The sequence below is a fragment of the Pinus tabuliformis genome, chromosome 4_1 (assembly GCF_031772625.1).
Source record: "Pinus tabuliformis cultivar Carrire ecotype Pingquan chromosome 4_1, CPIR1, whole genome shotgun sequence".
NCBI lineage: Eukaryota > Viridiplantae > Streptophyta > Pinopsida > Pinales > Pinaceae > Pinus > Pinus tabuliformis.
The window spans coordinates 523,735,190-523,757,806 of NC_142303.1; the positions used below are offsets into that span (position 1 = coordinate 523,735,190).

General features: G+C 38.1%; 1 protein-coding gene across 2 annotated transcripts in view; it reads right to left on the reverse strand.

Annotated features, from left to right (window-relative positions):
- Positions 1-7,490: 7,490 nt before the first annotated feature.
- The window catches only part of LOC149176892 (uncharacterized), a 145,081-nt gene continuing 129,954 nt past the window's right edge, over positions 7,491-22,617 (reverse strand). For both annotated transcript variants that reach the window (XM_089423232.1, XM_089423231.1), the window contains exons 4-7: positions 8,575-8,696; positions 8,325-8,489; positions 8,099-8,197; positions 7,491-7,929 (exon numbers count right to left, since the gene is read on the reverse strand). In XM_089423232.1, the coding sequence (XP_089279358.1) occupies positions 7,867-7,929; positions 8,099-8,197; positions 8,325-8,489; positions 8,575-8,696 (449 nt within the window). In that variant the 3' untranslated portion in view covers positions 7,491-7,866. The remainder of the gene's footprint in view (positions 7,930-8,098; positions 8,198-8,324; positions 8,490-8,574; positions 8,697-22,617) is intronic.

The window sequence follows — 22,617 nt, forward strand, 5'->3', positions numbered from 1 at the left end:
ATTTTCAACATATGACTCTTCAACAATAATTATTAGTCAATTATTCATTATATATATATATATATATGGCTTCTAGGAAGGGGAAGAAGGGGAATTAGCCTCTAGTTGCACTCTTTAACATTAAAAGATCCCAAAAGAAAAGTTATAGCAAAGATACCAAGATGTCTTGTTCACTCCACAAAACAAATTTTTGCTTCACCTTTAAAACCCCAAGAGTACTCCCCAACTTCTTTTGCACACCTTGCATCTCTTATTGCTTTAATTATCTTCAAATACATTCATCTATTCTTTATTTATAGTGTACCTGCTTTCACTTATGGGGCCAAATTCTACTTTTTGGTTGGGCCAATTTGACATAATCTTTCATATCTTTTCATCCCTATAGAGTTAAAGAGAGCATCATATACTATTGGAAAGGTCATGGACTAATATTTTGAACCATGTATCCTATATTCTCTCATTTGAATTAGGTATTTAGAGTAAAAATACATTAAAAATAAGATATACAAATTGAGCATAAAAAAAATCTAAATATCCAAACAAATATTTCCAATAATCTTTATATCTTAAACATTTATAATCTCTCCCTATCTTTAACATCAATAATAATAATATTTCTAACCTTTATCAAACTAATTAATACAAACAAAATTTCTTATTAAAAATCATCTCAAAAACATTAATATCATTTCTTATCACTCTTTGGAAATTTTCATAATAAGAAAAGTGCATGAATCCAAAAATCCTCATCCTCTATGTCAAACTCAAATATTCAAAATCTTAAACGAAATATAAGTTTTCACACAGAAAATGACAATTACTCAAATATCTAAAATCTTAAACTAAATATAAGTTTTCGCACATTGGTTAACAGAAAATGACAATTATTGAACTCAATTTAAAATTAAATCTTAAACGAAATATAAGTTTTGGCAGCGGCTAACCAGCCTGCCATAGGGCATTAAATGCTCGGGGAGATGCAGGCTGGATAGCCCGCTAACACGCGAATTCCCCTTTCTTATTTAGTGCCCAGTTTCCAAATTCGCGTGTTAGCGGGCTATCCAGCCTGCATCTCCCCAGGCATTTAATTCCCTATGGCAAGCTGGTTAGCCGCTGCCATAAGTTTTCACACATTGGTCAACAGAAAATGGCAATTATTGAACTCAATTTAAAGTTAAATGATCATTTTTTATGGTGAATCATTGTTTTGCGTTGCATTTTATATTTATATGATGTAAACATAGAAAATTATTATTCTACATAAGAAGTTAAATTATAATATTTAAAATAGTATTGGGTTATTTTGTATAGAGGTGCTGTATAGAGGTGCTTTATAGTTTAGATGGGGAGATATATTCGCATGATATTATATCTAAAATAATAAATTAATATGTGTATTAACACATTAGAAATTAGTAATAAAGTAAAAAATTGTATTTTATAAATAAAATGTTTTAATTTCTTTTTTAATTTTACATCATAGAAATAAAGTAATTAGAAGTAAATATTTTTAATTTAATTTACAATTATTTTTTATTTTTTTATGACCGACCTAAGTCCAATTCTAGATCTACCAAGTGCCATGAGGGATTAAATCACTTTTCATTCTGTTGTAGCGGCTACAACCACCCTCCAAAATTTTGCCTTAGCTTCGTTTTGGAGCCTCCATTCCAACCTTCACAGCAACATGTCTTGCTTCCTCAAGTACACAAGCTTCAGTGTTTTTCTTGCACAAAGGCAGTCTGTCGATCACAACTTGATGCATTCCCCTCATAGGATGATCACTCGGACTTGGTCCAGCTACAGGCTAAGCAACTCCCCCAAGAAATTGCACAATTCTAGAGGGCAACTAGCCTTCCCTCCAGAAATTGTGCAATCCTGACTAGCAGCCTGTTGGGCTCCATAATTGCGCAATTCTGGCAGTCAACACTCACAGTGAAAATTGCGCAATTTTCCCCAGCAAGGCTGCTCAGCCCAGAATTTGCGCAAATCTGGGCAGCAATCAACTGCTTTGCCCAGAAATTGCGCAAATCTCTTGGGCAGCCAGCCTAGCTCCCAGCCAGAAATGTGCATTTTCTCCTAGCAGTCGAGCAGTCTCTTGCATGTGCAGTTGAGTTGACCGATTCCCTCCGGGACTGAGCAAAACAGACTTGCATGCATGGGCTGCTTCTCCCAAGGCAACATTCAAAAGCATCCCTTGTTTCAGGGATCTATGTTTAGCAGTTGGAGGTTACACGCAAGGATCATTTCAGAAACTTCCCACCAAGTGTCGCTTTCCCTATATTTGTGGCATGCGCGTCACAACCTTGATGTTATCAAAACTCATCAACTGGACACTGCAGAGCTCATTCCTCACATCAACCTTGCAGCTCTGACATCCCACATCACATCTAGGAGCAGTCGGCACATTCATCTCAGTTGTTTTGGGTAAAGCCCGCCTTCCATGTCTTGTGTTGCATTTCTGTCGCTTTTTGTGTATTCGCTTGTGTGAGTGTTGTTTGCTTGATTTTTTTGAACGCTTGCTGTCGCTTACATGTATACTAGCTTGTCCTAACACTGTTTCAGTTTTCGTTGCTATCTCACTGCTGTCGCATGCATGAAATTGTTTTGCATGAACGGTTGTCGATTCGGCGACTCGCTTCACCCACATGCATGTTGATATGTTTACTGAATCTTTCATTCATGTTTGCATGCACTGTCAATCACTTATGCTTCCACTAAGTGTTGTCATGCATTCACTGACATATTTGCTCTCAGTTGCCCGTTGGCGAGTCGAGCCAGCCTTGGCCCAGACTCTGCCTCACCAAGAACCTCACCAAGACAGCATTGCGCAATCCTGAGAGGGAAGGCTCTACCTTCCTCTCCAGCAATGCGCATTTTTGCCCAGCAGCTGTTCCCCAGGCCTGCTTTGCACAATCTCGAGGGACAGTCACTGCTGGCCCAGAAAATTGCACAATGCAGTCACTAAGCATGCAGTCATTGTCAGTTGAAATTGCACATTGTGCAATTCCAGTAGTCAGCAGTCAGGCTGGACTGTGCATTGCATAGTTCAAATAGCCAATCAGCCTCTTGACAGCGCGGACTGTGCCTTGCGTAGTCTTGGCAGTTAGTCTCTCGACCTCCCAGCGGAAATTGCGCAACCTTCATGATCAATCACACGGGTGTGTTGTAGGTCAGTGTTCAAGTTCATTTTGGTTTTCAACTGACAGATTGCTTACCATGAGTATTGTAATGTCTCCAGGTATCGCAGGTGTTCATCTGCCTCTCAGCAGTACAGGTACAGTGGTTTCCAAGAGAGTAGAGTCGAAGACACTGTTCGAAGCACACTTGGGGATGCAGTCGATCAAGTGTCTATGGACTTGCCTACACACAAAGACATCAACTTGTTCGTAGACAAGGACACCAAGATATGACAGCAGCAGCATCACATCGAGAAGCATCATGAATAGCAACCGAAGGCAGCATACCGAATGCAACGAATGCAAGAGGAAGGTTGTTGACAACACAGAGGCAGAACAAAGTTGCGAGCTCAAGCAAATCCGCTGATAATGAAAGCAACTTTGGAGACTCGGGCTATGAGGTGACAGCGCGACATGAAGATCCCGCGAAGACATAGAATGGAACAAAGAAGGGTTTGCATGTGCTAAAGCAGCAACTCAAGGAAGAACATAAAGCTGCACAGACAGATGAATGAGTTGCAACAACAACAGGAACAACAGTGGGCGTAACATGCACTCACGGATGAAACTGCGCCCATACAAGCTAAAGATCCATCCCAGTAGCTAACACGCAACAGACATGGTGAGTAGTTTTGTTGATTGCATGCAAGGGATTCAGCAGCATGCATGTCATTGTGCGCACGCATGAAATCCAACCCATTCAGTACACTCACCAAGGCGAAGACAAGACGCAAGTCCAACTAGAGTTGAACATGTACTTTGGCAAGTTGATGCGCATGACCACTAGCACACACTTGAAGATCAGCACGGACACTATGCATCAGTGTGTTGTCGGTTCAGCCGCACCCAAGAAGACCATGCGCATGTTAGCAGACGAGTTGGATGAAGGAGTCGAACCAATGCACCGGTTGCAACAGAGGCAAGAGTTCGCTTCAGCAAGATGTCACCATGGGGTGCATGCACACCATCACAGACGACCAAGCTTGGCATCAACTCACCACCTTCGCCATCACAAGCATGTCCAAGAGTTAGTCTCATCACAACAGACCGAGTGTCAATGATGTATTGCATGGCTTGCTCAAGCCATGTTGTCTCACATGAGTACATGTGCATTGTAATGTTAAGTCATGTCAAGTGTAAGTCAAGTGTCAATAGTTGGATGTAACAGTCATAGAGTAGGTGAAGAGTCATGAGGGTAGTAGAATAGTCACAAAGGGGAATGTTAAGGGCCACCCCACCCTTTGCTTTAAATAGTCCCTCATAACTCATTGTATGGGCTTTTGGTCAGCCAAGCTTCTGATAAGACTATCTTGGAAAGAGCTTGGACAATATTGTAACGTGCCTTGGCTTCTCCACTGCACGGAGCTAGTTCATCTCTTTGGAGGAGCAGGCGGATGTGGCTGTAACGTTCCACTGTTGGGGCTAGCAGGTTTACATGGATGTATTGTATGATTGGAACTTACACTTCTTTATATAATAAGAGCCAACACGTTTTCATGCATATGTTGTTATTGTAGTTGGACTGTTCCGGTTGCTGTAGCAATGTATGTTGTTTAACTTACGTAGTTGTGTATGAACACTTTTGTATGCAATTATATGAATCTTGTTGCAAATGTGTTGTTGGTTTAACCATCACTTTGGATTGTCAGACTAACCTGCTTTCCAACTTGTGATGCATCTTCGCTCGTGTGTTCCCTTCCCAGCAGAGAAGATCCAGGAGCTAATAGGTCTGAGGACCAGACTCATCTCTCCTAACATCCGAGGTTGAATGAATAACACTCAAGAAACTCAACAAAGTCTGTTGGCCCGATGAAGAGTCGGTGGCAAGTGCGAACTGTCCACTAAATACTTTCCTGGGTGGTTCGCGCGCTGCTGAATGTTGGAGGACCTAGTCCATCCATTTTAACCCCAAATCTATCAAATGTTAAGAGTTTTTTAAAATTTATGCTCTAAAAATATTTACACCTAAAACAATTTGACCCCTCTTAGGGCTTGATAAATCTAGATTAGAAAACAAATCTACACTAATATTAGTTAATAGTTATATTTATTTAAACTACATAGTTATAATCTCAATAATAATAATAAAAGATATTTATTTTTTAATAATCATGATTTAAAGTAAAATTATTTTTTAATTTTAAGGTAAGACCTAAAACTATTTTTAATAAATTAAAACGTTTTTCCTCAATGTAAAGGAAAAAAAAGTTAAAGACCGCAGATTCATATAGCTAAATTTACTCTCACTTCACTAAAGAACTAAATCTACTCTCTCTCATATGTTCACTAAATCTTTAAAGAAGACCTTGACTCCTTTAATGTGATTCATATCTCACTCATATGTTCACTAAATCTTTTAAAGAAGACCTTTTCCTTTAATGTGATTCATAACTTGGGTGGACTCTTTGTTGTTATCCCCACGTAACTTCAATTTTCACATGTGACATTTTGACCTCCATTGGTAATGCTACAATAATGACACGTGACCCTTGTTAAATATTAGTATACCTAGCCTGCATGATATTGGTTATCAATCCAATAAGTTACCTCACATAGTTAAATAAACAAAAACAACCCTTAACCAGACTCTGTTTTATCTCAACCGGAAGTTGATCTATCGTTTCAATTGGTTCTGACCAAGGCTGATGGAACTTTCATTTGGAAAAGTTTGTTCCAGTGTGTATCTTTACCCGCGCCAAAGGATTCTTTACGCTGGAGTTTGACTCTGCTGCAAATTGAGAGCTTATCCTGAACTCGAGGGCTTGGTCCTGGATTCATTTTGATCTTTGTATGAAGTCGTGGTTTTTAACTCGGAACTCTTTTTCAACAGCTCCGGTCTGAAAAAGGTTCCCAAATCTCCCCTCCAGTTTTATTCATACGAATCCCTACGGCGAATAGGAAATGTCATTGGTAAGTTTTACTTTTGTAGAGTAGAAACAGAGAATATTAGGCATAATCAAGGTTGTTGCCAAAGATTATGCCTGGACCCAATGCTTGGACTATGAGCAAACAACCTTTCAATGCAGATCTTGCTTGGAAACAATACCCACTGCCCCAGTAAGATGGGCATTTTCTGGTCAAGCGAAAAACCCGCTTGGTGGAAACCCGCTAAAAAGCAGCACCGATGATAACCAGTTGGAGAAAGTTGAGGTGGTCACCTCCAAGCCAATAGGGCATCGCATCCCTGATCCAATCCTGTAGTTCATGTGTCTCCTTTGGAGCCCATGTAACAAGCTTCCCCTGGAAGGATCAGGAGTAACCATTTACCAACCAAGTGTTGCTGTATCATCACTTTCTGTAACAGCAGATCCTTGCGAAAGGGAAAACTCCAAGGGTGCCGACAATGAAGAAGGAAAGATTGTGGAGACCTGCATACTCTCAATTGATCTGGGGAGCTAGGAAGTACAGCAACAGGTTCTTTCCTTGGGATTAACCTCTACAATAAAGCCGGTGACACCTGATCCAACAGAGTCAGATGCTGGAGAGTATGGATGGAGACACCCCCTCCTCGCATGCACTAAGCACGCCCTACCAAGAAAACCCTGAAGAATGGACCCGGGTCGCCGATATGAAATATGGGAAACCCCAGAAGCACGCTTCGGAATGCATGACATAATCCCGCTAAAAACATTCTTTAAATGTATTGCTTTTTGTGATTTGTTAGTAAATCAATTTGTGCAAATTTACTCTAACCATCACTAGAAGAGTAGAAAGAAACCCTGAAGGTCGAACATCCTGTATCCATCCCATCCCCCTATGATGGATGGGGTCAGAAGTAGGACCTAGATGCTTGGAAAAATTGTCAGATCTGTAACATGACTGTCAGTCTCTCTCAGCCTGAAGCCCTTTTTAGATCAATAACTAATATTTATTAGTTGGAAAAATATATTTTATGTTTATTTGACTTCCTAAAATATTAACCAATAATCTTATCTAGATTTGTCCTACCTCCTAGGTATTTTGAGTTCTCCTGCTCCTGCCTTTCCTCCATGACCTTATTCATACTCCACGGATTATATACAGTTTCTTTGAAGTTGTGAAGCTATATCTGTAGTTCATAGAGGCTTTTCTAACCAAGGAATCACCATCTTGACATTATTTTAAAGCCGTCAAAAGTTTCAGTCCAGACATGCGCTAATCCAAATCTAAATAATAATCTGATAACAATAATAAAATCTTGTAACGCACTAATCCTAATTTAAATAATAATCTGATAAGAATAGTCTGATAAAGAAAATTGTGACTAGCTAATGGTTACCAAATAAAATCTGCATTTAGAGATATCAAATCCAAAGCATCAGTTTCACAATAGAAGGAAATAATATTTCAATTTCATCAAAGGGCTCTAGACTAATTTTCTTACTACAAATTTTCTCCCAAACATGAGAGAAACTATGGGTGATCCCAAACGAATGTAAATCCCTAGTAACTATTACTGACCTATTCAAATTTTACTAATGGAAATGGTTATTGTCATGTGCTGTTCAACCGATGTGACCATGAGATAAACACAAGTAAACCTTGAAAACCAAATCCCCATACGTTTAAGATTAAAATATAGGATGCCTGATATGATAGACATTCTTATATCAGTTATCCTCGTGAAAACGTATGTCAATTGCTGTACAAACTTACAAAGTTACATAATGCAATATAAATTAGCTGCCAGTTGCAGCATATTTGCCAATCAAGCAGCATTTTCACCTTCGCTTGTTTGATATTGTTGGTTCTCAATGAGAAATTCCACTCTCTGCATTACCAAGTCTTTTTGTAAGGTAACTGACACATGTACACTCATAATCATCAATTTAAGTAAACAATAATTTATCTACGAGAAATAAGTCTCAGAAATACTATATATCCCAACAAGAACAAGCAAGAAACAAAGAGTGGTAGACTATCGTGTCTAGTAGTGAAACCTTGACTGAATTCTCAACTTCTTCCAGTTTCTGCATAAGTATTTCTCCAGAGGCGGGCTCACAGGGAATCAACTCTTCGATGCGATTAACAGGCGACATCTGCATTATCATCTCATCAAACATACAATTAAGAGGATAGATCTCCATATAAACGTGGAAAAAGAATCATCTGAGAAAACAGAGTAGTAGATTTCTCTATATAGGCCAATACATTGCAATTCCTAACCTGCCAAGACGCTGGACCAGATCCACCAAGTGGCCGTGCCTGATTTCTGGAACTGTGAATTTCAGTGCTAAAAGTTGGCAATTCCTCTTCATCATTGATAGGAATCGTCAAGCTAGTGATCCTATTACGTTCTTTTCTTAAGCTTGAGGCTGTCATAAGAACCACCTGGACACAGCAACAGCAACTCGATCTATCCACCATACATATATACAGATAGGAAAGCTTATTAAATGACAAAGTGAAACCTTACCTTTCTGAAATGCTTAGGGTTTACAACTCCTAGAATTTGAGCATCGTCAACAGGAACTGGGCGTTTTAAACCTGCATTTTCTATTCTGATTGAAAAAATGCCAAAAGCAGATTGCAAGCACCCTGTACAAGAGAAGCACTAAACATTAAGAAAGACGTAAATTGTTAGAGAAAGTAAAGGTGACATTATGGATATCAGAAAGAAAAAGACTTATTCAAAAGAATATTCTTGTCAAATTTATGCTCATCGGCACTGCCTTTCCCCTACATAGTATCAATTATGGTTGCTTAATTGTGGATAAAATTAATGTCCATAATGCATATTTAATGCATAAATCCAAAACCTTATAAAGAGCATGTGCTTCCCCTAAGATGTTGGTTATTTTACCAAGTTTCCGAGAGAATTTAAACCAGTTGTCCCCTCTAGGTCCAGAAAACTTAATATTATCGTTTATCTTTTTTTAAAACAATTATAACTTCTACATGTAGATTTTTTTAAATGCCATACGATAAACGAAGTACAGAGCACTATGACTGAATTTGATCTATCAATATTATATAATAGTGAAGTGTTCACCGTTTTTAGTTTTGAAAACATATAATAAGTTTGGCTACCCATCAAGGTTTTATTTTAGCTGTGGCTGTTCTTTTTCAAACGGCATGAGCTGTCGAGTGCAAGTCCGGAGCATCTTGGTAAAATATCTGCCACTCTGACTTGGCATCTAATTCAAAGTAAGTCCACACCACACAATAAGGTAAAGCCCATGACCATGCGATGTGTTTCTCTAAGCACTTAATTTCCCACTTCAAAAAATATATAAGTTAATATCCATTCGATTTAGACATAATATATTGTGTTGAATTTTGCCTGTAAAACTACCCAATACAACCACCATCAAATATTTGTGCCTCTCATCGACAATGGAAAGCAACATCTCCTTGTGCACCTCATTTAAATGAATGCACAGTTAATAGCTCAAATTATCCAACTGCTCCCATAACCAATTGTAATTTTCTGTCAATTTTGAAGACAAATGTCAGAGCTAGCAATTGCATGATATCTGCAAGTCGTGTTGAACTAAATTGAGGATCATCCTACTAGGACCCAATTTCCAAGCAAGGACAATGCAGGAATATGGGAATCGTAGGCATGCAAGCCCATAATGATTTTAAGCATTATGATGCAAGTACATGATATTGACAGAGCTAGCCAAAAGCTTAAGTTGTGCATATGTTTCATAGCACATGAATATGTTTGAGGCCTCTCTCCTTGGCAACCCAAGATGCGGGAATCAAATGCATCATTTCTATAAGAATCAATACAAATGCTATTTTCTTGAGCCTTAGTATAATATTTGGCAAGATGAATTATGCTTATAAAGGCTTAATCTTTATGGCCTTGCAGAGCTTTCCACTACATTGAATTCAACCAAGCGACTACATATAGATGGTTATTCAACAAGGAACTCCCACCAATTTTTTTAATTTTCAAAAGGCATGTAATTTTTTTATTGCAAAATGACATTATGTTGGAAGATGATGGGAGCGAATAGGGTTTGTATTGTTGTAGCATAAGTAGACTAAACCACTATGGCACCATGCGCTCCCAAATCTGGTTGCAGCCTTTTGTCTCTTCATTCAACTGACACAAGCCAAATCTCTTCACGTTCATCTTTATGATCTAGTTCATTTGCCGCAAGTCGAAACGTTTTTTTAACATCAATTAGAGCTCAAAATTCTCCATGCCAATCTCCCGCATTTCAGAGTTCTATAGGAACTCTCTATGCGCATTTTTCTTGACAATGTTTCAAAGGCGCTACTTTGACTCCTAGCTCAGGATGTGATGGGGATCTTGTCAATTTAGGGTTGCCTTCTATGGGTTCCCACATCAATGTATCTTTGTTGAGGCCACATGATGTGCTTCCTTTGATGGCCTAAAAATCCCTTCTGTCCCCTTTGATATATCTGTTAGTTAGTCAATGAAGGTGTAGTAGTACCCTCTTTGTCAAACACAAAAAAAAGTTGTTTTACCAAAGGTCATACTCCTCAAGGGATTGAATAATTTTATTGCCCTTTCCCATTAGGTAGTTCTAGGGAAGTATGTTGGTGCAATGCCTTTTCCCTCTCAAACAAACCCAACTATCAATTGTTGTTCCAAAAGCATATACCTCTCATCTTGATATCATTCTCTCACTAAGATATCTCTGAACCAATTAAGGGAGAGGACTCTATTTCAACTCGACTTGAATGGCAATGGGCATCTTGCCATGTGTTGCCTGTTACACCATCCCATGTTCATGGAAACCTCCTTTTTGGATATGTATTATATTCTTTGGTTATAGACTATGTGAGTATGTTATGAACATAAATATATAAAATAATATAAATGAATAACTCAATTAAATAATAATGAGTATAATTAAAGCACGTCTCAAAAGACATCACTATTAATGAAGGGGCACTCTACTTAGGCATATATAAAAAAAAAAGTTGTTTTACCAAAGGTCATACTCCTCAAGGATTGAATAATTTTATTGCCCTTTCCCATTATAGGTGGTTCTAGGGAAGTATGTTGGTGCAATGTCTTTTCCCTCTCAAACAAGCCCAACTATCAATTGTTGTTCCAAAAGCATATACCTCTCATCTTGATATCATTCTCTCACTAAGATATCTCTGAACCAATTAAGGGAGAGGACTCTATTTCAACGCTTGACTTGAATGGCAATGGGCATCTTGCCATGTGTTGCCTGTTACACCATCCCATGTTGATGGAAACCTCCTTTTTGGATATGTATTATATTCTTTGTTTATAGACTATGTGAGTATGTTATGAACATAAATATATAAAATAATATAAATGAATAACTCAATTAAATAATAATGAGTATAATTAAAGCACGTCTCAAAAGACATCACTATTAATGAAGGGGCACTCTACTTAGGTATATATACATGGCCATATTGTATCATATTCAGACTATTCAAAGTCATAGATTTATATATATTTATATTATTAGTTGTATCCTCAATGGATTACTTTATATTCCAACTGTTTTGGATATACTTTATTGGTGAGCCATTTTAGGTTATGCATATGGTATCAGAGCTTCGTTTCTCATCCAGCCTTTGGCCACTTTCTTACTAGAGCTACTCTGATTCAACTGTTGGCCGTAGAAAGTTACAGAGTTTCTTCTATCCATGTCTTGGACCTATATATCAGCCCTTAGCCAATTAAAATTTGAAATTACATTGAAGAAATATTTTTCCACTGCAAATTTGAAGGGGAAAAACTAATGATCACTGCGTTGAAAGTATCTGACTCAATTTCTCTGCCCTCAGCCAAAAAAGAAAAAAGAAGAGAGACATAGAAAGGCGCCTCTATTAAATACGCATGACAATAATCCACCTCAGTTATATATCTACATAAGGTTCCACTAAATTATATTGGTGTACGAGGAAATAATTATAGCTTTCTGATTATTGTATCTGCAAATATTTCAGTATGCTTATACATTCTATTCACAAGAACAGGGGTCGCAGTTGTGATCAATAAAAATATAAAATTAAAAGATAAGAGAAAATTATTATTCCACTGCAGAAAGGTCACTGAACCGAACAATACAATTTTGTTGTACTCTAAACCTTATGCTATAATAAGTGTCGTCGTACCTCTTTTTGCATCAGTTTTAAAATTCAATACGCCATGACTATACAGCCATATGTTTAAAATTCTAAATCGATGCACAGAAAAATTGAAACCGGTCCATACGATCCGCATCCAAACAAATGCCATTCACATGACCCACTCACTGATGTTGTACACTTTGTATGATCCACTACCAGCCATACATCATACACGTTCCGTCATACAACAGTGCAATAAACCATCATCCACTACCAGCCATCGCACAACAGCGCAATAAAACATCATTTTCTATTCTCGTCTGTATCAATTGCGACTTAATTTAAGAGCAGACGGTCACATCCTTACCATACAATGCAGCAAAAACAGAATAATTTCATTAACTGGTATACTCAATAACAGAGTGGTGACGTCAATAATCTCTCCAATTATAGGGACATAATGATAAACCCTTTGTTTGCAAAGTTATTTGGAAGCATGCTAGAAAATAAAATCAGCAAGTGGGCAGAAGAAAGAGATAAGCATGCTAAAGGGCAAGCAGGTTTTAGACCTAAACATTCCACAGTTGATCATTGTATAACTTTAAGGCACATCATTGAAAAAGTTTGGGAGAAAAAGGAAGAAGTTTTTTGTTACTTTGTTGATTTCAGAAAAGCGTTTGACACGGTTCCTAGGGATAAGCTTTGGCACAGAATGGAGGAACTTGGGATTCCTAAACATTTGAGAGCAGTTGTGCGTAGGCTGTACGAAGAGGTGAAAGTCAAAATTAGAACTTCAGCAGGTATTTCTGAAAGTTTTAGAAGCAATATAGGGGTCAAGCAAGGTTGCCCACTATCTCCTACCTTTTTTGGTTTATATATCGACAAGCTTGAGGAGTGGTTAAATTCGCAAGGGGGTGATCGTATCTATTTGGGCAGGTTTGTTATAAGGCTTTTTTTGTATGCAAATGACCTTATTCTGATAGCTAAATCTTCTCTTGGTTTGCAAGAGCACTTACTATCCCTTGAGCATTTTTATAGAAGAGTGCGGATGCAAGTCAATATTAGAAAAACGAAAGTAGTGGTTTTCTCTAAAAAAAGAAAACATAACCGGCATAAGTTCTATTTTGAAGGCAACATTCTGGAAGAAGTTATAGATTACAAATACCTCGGAATTGACTTCAACAAAAATCTAAGTTGGGACGGTTGTAGAAAGAAAAGAACTTTGAGGGGTTGGAAAGCATTTTATGCTTTTCAAAATAGGTGTAGAGAGGCAAAGTTATGGGACTAGAAAACCACTCAAACTCTTTTTGGGCTTCTAGTGATTCCGGTGATTCTCTATGGTTGTGAACTATGGGCCAGCAGTACATCCGACATGCAGTGGAAACAAATTGAGAAAATTCAGAAGCGTTTGATTACAAACAAATTCAAAATTAAAAGTGCAGTTCCTTATGCTATCTTGTTAAGTGAAACAGGGGTTGCTCCTATTGAAGCAATTGCTATGGTGCGAGTCATAAGGTATTTAAAAAAAATTGAGCAAATGGAAGAGGGCAGATGGCCTAAGGTTGTCTTTAATGACATATTGTGCAAAAGAAAAAAGACTTGGATGCAACAAAATAACAAATGGTTTAGTAAATGGGGTATTTGCTTGAACACGTGTCCCATAAACAGTAAAGAGATAAAAGTTTTTGTTATGGATAAGTTCCACAAGCTTACTTGGGATAAGGAGCTAGGGAGAGAGAAAAAGTATTGTATTGAAGTGTTTAATCCCACTCATAATCATCAACAAAAAGCGTACACAGAGGCCAATATTTCTTGAAGAGCCAAAATTCTTATTGCTCAGTTACGGACTAATTCTCATCAACTTCATTGTGAAACAGGGCGCTGGAAAAGGCCAAAAGAACTATGGGAGGAAATAGTATGTATTTTTTGTTCTTCCTCCTAAAGTGGAAACAGAAAAGCATTTCATTTTAGAATGCGAGGCCTTCAAAGGCAACAGAGAAATTTACGCAAATATTCTGGCAGCTAGCCCTTCGGATAATCTATTTAGTGAGGGGTTTGTCGAGAATTTGGGGGCGTTTATTGTGAGGCTTCACGGGAAAAGGGCCGAATACATCAACCAAATGAAGAAGCAATCTATCCCATAGGTTACCTTGGCCTCGTGGACGAAAATAAATTCTTTCTTTCTTTCTTACGTTTTAAAATATGCTTTTAATTCTTAAAATTGAAAGTTTAAATCTATTTAGAAATAGTTAAGAGAATTACAAATTGACTTTATATATATATATATATATATAAGATTATAAATAGTTTTTGAAACAAAAAGGGGCATTAAATTATCCCATTTGTAAATTAAAACAGAAAGGAATATATAAAAGTACTTTATTTTCAAAGTGGAAAAATAAAAATTAAACAAATATATAAATTTCTTGGTATTTAAAAAAAAAGGGTTTAAAAAATTCAAAAACATTTAATCATTTAATTGCTTGAACCTCGATGAGGGTGGAAGACCAAGGAAACACTGGTGTGGCAGGGAAACCGTCTCATGAAAAGTGGCAATACTGAAAAGACTCACCAAGACACCTGGCATGGGAGATCTAGAAGTATAACGAAGTAGGCTCGGGCATATAATCTCTGAACAACCACCTGGTTTCAGTGTTGGTGGTTTCATCGTATGGGAGAGCAAAAGGGTGGCATAAATGACGTGAGAGCGGAAGGTTGGCATAAATGATGTTGAATATGCACAGGCCGCCAACCAGTGCATGCTCGATTCACTAGTTTTTTCGTGGGATGCTATTGCAGTGACGAGGCAAGACTCTCAAGGCGGTCTTGGGGGAAAGCCTCAACGCATAACTTGGGATCTAGGGGCTAGTGGTCATTGGAGTTTTTGTATATTTGGGCCACACGGTGGTGTTCCTAGCGGACGAACTCCCGCACTTGGGAAGGTTTCTATTCCAATTCCAGGAGCAATCCATTGGAGCAAGATTTCTTTTGTTCTCTAGTGGAGCATGGTGAATTGGGCGACATCAGGTCCAAGTTCTTAGTGGTTTGTATTTTCTGGGTATGGTGTGGCAAGTATTGGGATTTCAGTATTTCTTAGGGTATGGAATGTTGCCCCTGGGAAGTTGAGGGGATTATTGTGCTTGACGAGAGGTGGCGGAGCTAGAGCTCAGCCCTGGTGACATGAGTGCCTGTGGGGAGTAGTATTATCAAGTCTTTAATTAGGGACAAACGGCTTAGGGTTAAAGGGAATGAGGCCTATGCCTATGCTTCAGCAAGGTTCTTCTGGTGATCTATTGTGCATGTAGCAATGCTCAAACAATGGGGTTGGGCTCAGAGAGGGATGGGGTGTTAATTTTTACCACTATTCTATGTTGTTTCAATTACTTTAACCCAATTCAATTCTTCAATTAGCAATCTTTTCAATAGCAATTAATTCTTTCATCAATCAATAGTAACTGAAGATAGAACAGTAATGCAATGACAATAGGAGACAATCAAAAACATCAACAAGAGACATTGATTTGGTCAAAGACCAAGGAAAAACCCCACAAGACAGAAAACCCTTTGAAATTATTCTTCTATTAGATTGTCATAAAATGTTTAGCAGAGAGTACAATGAGCCAATACAAAACTATCCATAAAAAATCCACCAAATAATACCCTGGAATATGATCCTAGCAGCAATACTTATCAGAGTTAACTTTCCTAGACTATGGCAAACTATAGTCAACTGTGGTCACCTTAAAAATGAAACCCTAGGTCCCAACCACATGGAGAGAGAGATAATGTGTGCAACTAAAACATTCCGGCTGCACGGATAGGCCTGTGTACGTGCGGCTACAACGGACAATTTCCTGTGGAAACCCTATGGTTGTGAACTAAAAAAAACCCTAATCTGCACGTGTGAGCTTGAACCCGGCAATTTCAGACCTGTGCGAACCAATTTCAGACCTATGCAAGCCAAAAACCAAAGAAGAGAAAAGAAGAATGCTTTATGGTCCTCTCCAAATGAGGATCACTTGACTTGTATTTATAGCCATCCAAGGGTTTCCAATTTCCTTTTAGGGTCGTCCTTTCATTTTGTGAACATGTGGATTTCCATATTAAAAATATATTTTTCCTCAACCAAATTAAATTCTTCCAAGGGCTAGGAGGGCTCTTCCTTGATGAGGAAGATTGTCCAAAGGAGGGAATTTGTCCCTTAGTTGCCTGACATTGGTCACCTCCTTATATTTCCATGTGTCGAAAGACAAAAGAAACAAGCTGGAAGCCACTGGAAGAAAAGGTATGTTTGTTGGATATTGTGAAGATTCCAAAGCATTTAGAATATACATTCCTAGTCAAAGGAAGGTTGAAATTAGCATGGATGTGACATTCGATAAAGATGTTGCCCTTGGGAAAGCAAGGGACCGTCCTCCACCTCCTCCTGAGAAGAAGAATGATGATATGGATATTTTAGGTCCTTCCAGACCTGAATCTGAGAGAGACATTATTGATGATCCCATGGAGCCCATGGACCCCTTGGATCCTCCTCCATGTGATCATCTTGCCAGGAAGAGGCCAATTTGGCTTTGTGACACATTATAGGATGCCAAGAGACTCATTCCCACCAGCAGGACTTTTAGAGAAAGGAAGAGATCAAGCAAGTATCAGGGATATGTTGTAGCAATGAGCAATATGATTCAAGTTTGATTTTGGGGAGTTTGTTTTGCTCCATGATGTGATGTATGTGTTAGGGTTAAAGTAGAATTTGGTTTCTATATCTGCTTTGGAAGACAAAGGGATGAGGGTTGCCTTCATCAAGGGAAAAGTGCTTACTTGGTCGGTGGGATCCCCTATGAGAGATTCTTTCATATTGGGATCTAGATTTGAAGGACTCTATAGAGTCAATGGAAGACCTCTTCTAGCAATGGTCCATGATATGAATCATCAAAGTGAGTTGTGGCAACGTAGATTGGTTCATCTCCATTATGATGTTCTTCTGAAATTGAAGAAATTGGTCTCTAGAATTCTTGATGTTGAAGCCCAACACGATGGAGTATGTCCTGGATGTGCCAGTGGAAAGAACACAAGGGGACCATTCCACTCTTGCGAGAAAATGACAAATGACATCCTCCAACTCATTCATTCTGACATTTGTAGTTCGATGCCCATACATTCACTTGGTGGCCATCTCTACTACATTACCTTCATCGATGATTTCTCAAGGAAGACTTGGATATATTACTTGAAGCATAAGAATGAGGACTTCAATTTGTTCAAAGACTTCAAGGCTTTGGTCGAAAATCAAACAGGGAAGAAAATTAAAATCTTCAGGTCTGACAACGATGGAGAGTACATTTCAAATGAATTCGTAGATTTTTGCAAGTCTAAGGAAGGCATCTAGAAAGAGATGATTGTGCCCTATAATCCTGAACAAAATGAGATGGTTAAGAGAAAGAACAAGTCTATTGTAGAAGCTGCCCGAGCCATGCTACATGATCAAAAGTTGTTGAAGTTCCTTTGGGGAGAAGCAACAAATACACCTATATACGTTCAAAACAAAAATCTGTAGCTTTGAGTACTACTGAGGCAGAGTATATTGCCGCTAGCATGGCTAGCTGCGAAGCAGTTTGGTTGAGGAAACTCTTTGGAGATTTGTTTTAGCAGGTTCTGGGCACTACATTGATATATTGCAACAACAAAAGTGGGATTCGATTGACAGAGAATCTTGTATTTCAGGACAAGTCCAAGAATATAGAGATCAGATATCATTATCTTCGAGACATGGTACAGAGAGGAGCCGTTAGACTCCATCACATATCGATGGATGAGTAGATTGCAGATATTCTCACCAAGGCTTTGTTGAAAGGGAAGTTCTTGGTCTTCAGAGAGTAGCTTGGATTAATAGATGTAACCCCTCTGAATGATGGGCTTCGCTGATCGAGAACGTTGAGCATAGCTCTTCCCCCCTTGATTGAGCTCCCAAGGAGAGAATGGACCGTTGAGGGCTCTTGGGGTTGAGGGATCTCTGGACAATAGGGTATCTCCCCTATTTGTCACCCATAGGGTGTGTGTAATCCTTGTCCATTTGACAAGTCGGGTATCTCCCCTTATCTTGGTTTATGCAAAGTATACCCCAGTTGGCATCATACCCACAAGTCGGGCTTGTTGGGATTGTCCCTCCCCGTCTAGCCAATGAGTTGAGGAGGCTTGGGGGTGTGTGTTCCTTACCTTTGGTAAGTCTGGTATCTCACCCAAGCTCAAATTATGATGCAGGTGTTCTACCAGATGTCCCTTGAGGGTCATTGGTGGGAAGATCGGCAGGCAATAAGATGGATGTGACCCTTACCTCTTATATAGCAAGTGGTATCTCACCCATTGATTGCATCACGGGATGGTTGTGATCCTTGCTTGGTAAGTTGTATCTCACATATTACTCGATGAGATGACTCGGGGTGAGAATGTCCAATAGGACCTTCTCCATGTTGAGAAATGAAGTGTGGCAGTTAAACGATTTCTTTTATTATGACATTATCTTGTGATGTTTTTTTCATTATTATTATTTGTTCCTTTGAATTATCTTTTCTTATCATCAAGACTAATGCCAAGCAACAAATATAAGAGAACACAAGATGTAGGCACACTGTCAGGGAAAAACCCCACTCTAGGGGAAAACCTGGTCAAAATTCTTCCTTCGGTTGATCCAAGATGAGACGACCAAGACCCTTACAAACTAGACTCGGGACTACCTCCATCCATCAAGTCAACCTTGTCATGTTACTCATTGAGATAGCACTGATTTGTTCACTGTGTTAGCATCAATACTTTCTCACTGTGGTTGCACCGAGACCTTCACTGTGGTAGCACCGAATCCTTCACACTGTGGTAGCACCAAATCCTTCACTGTGATGTATCACTGAAAGTCTCTAGTGTAATCCACATTATCTTAGAGAGGTATGCCGAACTTGTCTCTGAAATCTCTGCAATTCAACCAAGACTTGTCCATTGTACTATCATCGAAATGTATCTACCATAGCATCGAACTGAGGACATTTATCCAAGCTCCTTCCCTACAACGATACCAAAACTTGTCTTTGAAATTCTTATCTGAATTTTCCATGGTAGTTATGCGAAGTCCTCATCCTTGTATATATAGTTGTTTCCATATGAAAATAGGCCAACATGTGATCATGAAGAGTTGTGTCACTATATTTAGGTCGACATGAGATTATTTGATGGAAGTCAACTTGATGATGAGTCCTTCAACAACAAGGAGACCTTGATGGATGGAGGAGTCTTCAAAAATTGACTTTGACAATAACCTAAAGCCTACAATGGAGGCTTGACCTATAACATTTGACCCAAGCATGAAACCCATGCTTTAACAAGTCAATTAAAATAATAATAAAATTCTTGTTGCTTTTTTTTGACAAATATATATTACATTTTGACTTCAAGTACAATTATGAAGATCAGACCTAGTTACATTCTTCAACACTCCCTCTTAACTAAGGAGGTATTCATATTTACATATAATCATAGAGGTACATGGAAGATCTCAAAACACATCATCTATGAATAAGGTTAGACACTGCAATGCCATGGACTAGATTCCTGACCAGGGCAATCTATCCATTGGTCTCTCAACAATTTAGGCACCGCAATGCCACGGACTAGACTCTTGACCAGGGCAATCTATCCAGGTGGGACTAAGATGGACTCAAGCTTTCAGCCCCTCTAGGTACCATCAAGCTTACTTGCTAACCATCAACCTAGAGATTCAGGTGCGTGTCAGAGCTCAATGACCAACGCCACCCTTCCAACTTCAGGATCTAGACATCAACACAAAGTGTCGGCCAGATGTCCTCCCAGGCAATGCTTCACTCACAAAGCCTCAACACTCCTTGATCCAGCAAATCAAGGACAACAAATCTCTCCTGATCAAATTGATCGGTAACCAGCATGCTATCAAAACCTTCGAGAGATTTACCTATACAAACACAACCCCAATCAATAATATACTTTCACATGTACATAATTGTTGGGGCAAAGTGATTTTCTGTCATTTAATTTGTCAACCCAGGGGTTTTGTAAACTTGTGAAGCATGCATGCACTGTATGTGCTAGAAATTGTCTTTCAGCTTAGTTCAATCTAACTACAAAATAACGAAAACCAATTCATCTAATCTATGAAATCAAATAATGAAAATGAAATTCAGCTAACCTGTGAAATAAAAAACAACTAATGTATGCTTAGTTACTCCAGCATTCAGTTATGAAGTGTTACCTTCTTGAGATGATGTGTAAGCAACTATTTATACTTTAACTTCTAATGTCCTAGAAAAGCAAGTAAAGTGTGCAGAAAATAACTCAGTGATTGCATGTATCAAATATTCAACCATTCAATCTTGAAATATGATTAAATCAATTTCTTAAAATGATCTTTAGGAATATCAGTTAATGCAATTAAATGAGGATCTTAAAAGCAAGGAAAAGTAAAGCTCAATGATTGCATAGGTTGAACATTCAATCACCCAATTTGAAGTCACCTTCTTGTTCTGATCCTTTATTCAATTACACAATGAATTGATGGTTTGATCTAAGAAAATAAATAACATAACATGAAAGGAAACTAAATAACTATGAGTTCTTGCCTCAAACTTAATCCAATTAGAAAATACATAAATCTTCCTTATTGGAATGTTTTTAGAAAAGCAAAGATTACACAGTCATTCTAAAACTAATATTAAGAAAGCAAATGAACTTTAATCTACAAAAGCAATTAAATCTCACAATAATTAGATGGCCATTCCAATGGTGTATGAGGATGGCAAGTGAAGAAGCTCCATATGCAAGCAAAACTAAATCTTTAAATCTCCAAGTATAAGCTCCAAATTCTCTATTAAAAACATGAGCATTTCTCCAACTTTACACATGCCTTTCAAAAGAGAAGGCTCTCCTATTTATACAAAAACATAAGAAGCTACCCTATTTAATGAGGATCCACTAAAATCTCATATAGTTACAACCAAATAGCTCATAATGAGACACATATCCCCTAAGTGTCTCATAGAGTTCTAATCCAAATAAGAAATGATAAGACACCTCATAGAGTTACAATCCAAATAAGACACATAACCTTCTTTGACCTTTATCCAAATTTCCTTTGAAGGGAATTCGAATTTGAGCATTGGAGGCCACATAAGGGTGCCTTGGAAGCTTCCAAATGACCTACACATGTCATGAAACTCAAGCCACATATATAGATACATGAAACCATGTTAATTTCCTAGTTTTTAATCATAAATTCACTTTAAACACATAAAATAAATAACTTTGGTAAATAAGGATCCTAACCCATATATTTATGAAAATGGTGGCTAATGAAAGGTTATATGGTTATGGAGTTGTGACATGTGAGTGAAATGGTGGCGATAAAGGTGAAAGTGGATGTCATTTTGAAGACATTTTGGAGGCCCAACATACCCCCCAACTAGAGTAATTGCATGTCCTCATGCAAATATTGCATTAATTCCTTTGATTTTCTCGCAACGTATTTGCTTTTGAATGAGCTTGGCTTATATCATATGTCCTTAAACTTTGCATTTGACAATTTTATTTATTTTTGCAAAGTATTCCTTGTCATACATTGAATTGCAACATGTTTGGTTGGTTCTTTGGTTTCAACCAAATTCTAATTGGTATTAGTTCTTGTGTTTCAATACCTTGTTTTTTTTTGTTGCCGCAAGATTCATTGAACATATTTAAGAATGCATCTTTAAAATCAGCCATATAGTGTGCTCATAATTTAGGCAGTGTTTGCAAATCATATAACTTTTTGAACCATAATGCAATCATAATTGATTAGGACAAGTATGTTAGGATGAAATGAAAATGTGTGATGGTGTATGATGTATGAATATGAAATGATGTCCCTTCCCCCCAACTAAAGATATGACAATGTGAAAGAGGAAGTGAGGAATTTCCCAAAGTTACAATTTTAGTATTTTAAGGAATTGCATGACTAAAAATTAGAAAACCACATACCTTCACTTACCTTCAATGTGCATGAGTTATGGAAATTGAAGAGTGTGGCTACTTCTAGATCATGGAATGAAATGTAGAATTCATCTGCTTCTTGGTTGCATAAATGGTGGATGAGGTTGTGAAGTGGATTCTTTATTTCTGCTGCTAAATCTGTTGTATCTGCTGCAAAATGCTGAAATGATATAGTCTTCAATCGCTATAAAACCGATGGTACAACTCTAGTCATGCGAATAAATGTGTCGATGTCGAGCATGAAGGGAGGTCATTGGATTACCAGCCATTGATGAATGTCGTTAACCAATGCGAGGCAAACTCGCCATTAATGTCAAAGAGTTCCAAGGTACCTAAGTACATATTGCGAAGGGCGAATAAATGAGCCGATTTATTCGCC